We start from the raw sequence: 2,104 nt of genomic DNA on the forward strand, positions 1-2,104 counted from the left end.
TTGCTCTACTTGATGCTTGGTACCAGACCGGATCTGGCATTCGCCGTGACCAAACTAGCACAGTTTGCGTCTAACCCATCTGAAGAACACCTGAATCGTGCACTCTATATCTGCCAATATCTAGTCGGGACAAAGGATTACTCCCTAGTCTATGACGGTGCTTCACAGTCAGGCCTTGTCGCCGGTACTGATTCAGACTGGGCCTCTGATCCCAACTCTTGTTGGCCACAGACCAGTTTCTTCTTGAAACTAGCAAACAGGATTTCTCGTGGCAATCACGAGCACAAAAGACCATTGCTCTTTCTTCTACGGAAGCTGAGTACATGACAATGAGCGATTGCAGTTGCCAAGTGGTCTGGGTTCGCAACCTACTTGCTGAACTTAACTACCATGTCGATCACATACCTCTATCCGGAGACAATCAAGGATCGATCTTCATTGCATCGAATCCTGTGACGGAGTCAAGGTCAAAGCACATTGACATCCGATATCACTATATCCGTGAGGTACATGATAAAGGAACCGTTGATGTCTTCTATATAGATGGAAACGACAATCCTGCGGACATTTTTATCAAGAACCTTGGTGTAGTGAAGTTCTTGAAACTTTGCTCACAACTTGGTCTCCGCTTCCCAAAGTCCAGAGCTGCTTAAAGTGCCTGCTACGCTTACATAACCATTTGTATGCTTAGCGAGGGGGAGTGTTGAACAGGCGCTGATTTACACAGCTTGCCTAACACAGCCGTCACAGGATATGGAACGGCACAGCCGGCTACTGCAATAACCAAGGCTGTACTACTCATGTGGTACACGCACAGCTTCGCTGTGCGACAGTGCATCCTGGGAAGATACTGTATAGTACTACGTAGCCACAGATGTACAGTAGTATATATAGGGGACCTCTGTACCCCCAATCTATAGTTCAGTTCACTCGAACATCTCCTCTCATCGCTCTAACAAGCCTCTTACAACCAACAACCCTTCTAGGTGAGTTGCAGGCTATCCGCTGTCGTTGCCACCCGTGGGAGAGGCTTTCGCCCCCCAGGTTCAACAAATTGAACGCAGGCTGACTCTGGATAGAAGAACAGCGGTACTTGCAAAGGGCAAGAAAGACCTCAAACAAGGTGATGTAGCCATGATATGGGCACCGATCATTGATGGCTATAAAGAACTACCCGAGGGATGGGTCGGCAATAGCGGGGTTTTAGTGGGTATTAAGAGAGGACAGGGATAAGGCGGAGGTCTCGACTGACGCCTTAGATGAACTGAACTCTCTTCGAGTCCCACACTCTGTGCGTAAATGCATTTCCCCGTTTGGTATATGGTGGCGTAAGAATGACTTTCTCATCTCAATGGCCTGGCCGGGGTACTTTTACCTAACTATGTCACCAAACACTTTCCGACTGCCCTAAGGGCGGGAATCTTAATCTACTAGACATGCCCTGAGACTTTGTACTTAGGGACCACAGTAGATTAGATGTACGGGAATCAAAAGTGTTCCCACTCAAGGTATGGTAATCTAATCTAATCTGACACGTCACCTGACCGCGTTCTGACAGTATGCGCATCAAGAGGACTCAGACTGGCTACCACGATGAAGACGGAGATGAGGAGATCGAGGATACCTTCAAGTCGACCATCGACCGTTGCCCGTCGATAGGACTTACCGTGAACCCCTTTGCAGTAGTGACATGCGGTCCGTGTATGATCGGAGTTGTTCCTGAGGACAAGAGGCTTGCAAAAGGCACCACTAGGCAGTGCTGTCCGCGTCAAAGTCAATGTGTCAATGCGTGTCAATGCTATCGACCGACCTTGATAAACTCGGGGCTGTGAAGACAAAGATTAGATCTGACTAGAGTCGAAGCAAGATCTTCAGTCAGTAAGGAAAGACTATATTGCAGCAACAAACTGTACCCAGAGTCGAAGCAAGACTACAAAGGTTAAGTAAGTAACTACAAGTTAGAGATAGATGTAACGAAGTACTCACTCTTCAGTCAGTAAGGAAAGACTGAAGAGGGAGGACGCAATCTGAAGTCCTTATATACTACAGAGAAGTGTCCATGACTAATCGAAGAGTGGTTAGTCACATGTACTATAGTGCGATG

General features: G+C 47.5%; 1 protein-coding gene across 1 annotated transcript; it reads left to right on the plus strand.

Annotated features, from left to right (window-relative positions):
* Positions 1–1,559: 1,559 nt before the first annotated feature.
* Positions 1,560–1,815, plus strand: DICSQDRAFT_176185 (uncharacterized protein; the record flags this gene model as incomplete). Its single annotated transcript, XM_007371938.1, has 2 exons — positions 1,560–1,695; positions 1,754–1,815. The coding sequence occupies 2 exons, from the start codon at positions 1,560–1,562 to the stop codon at positions 1,813–1,815; spliced, it is 198 nt and encodes a 65-aa protein (XP_007372000.1).
* Positions 1,816–2,104: the final 289 nt, after the last annotated feature.

The sequence above is a fragment of the Dichomitus squalens genome (assembly GCF_000275845.1).
Source record: "Dichomitus squalens LYAD-421 SS1 unplaced genomic scaffold DICSQscaffold_498, whole genome shotgun sequence".
NCBI lineage: Eukaryota > Fungi > Basidiomycota > Agaricomycetes > Polyporales > Polyporaceae > Dichomitus > Dichomitus squalens.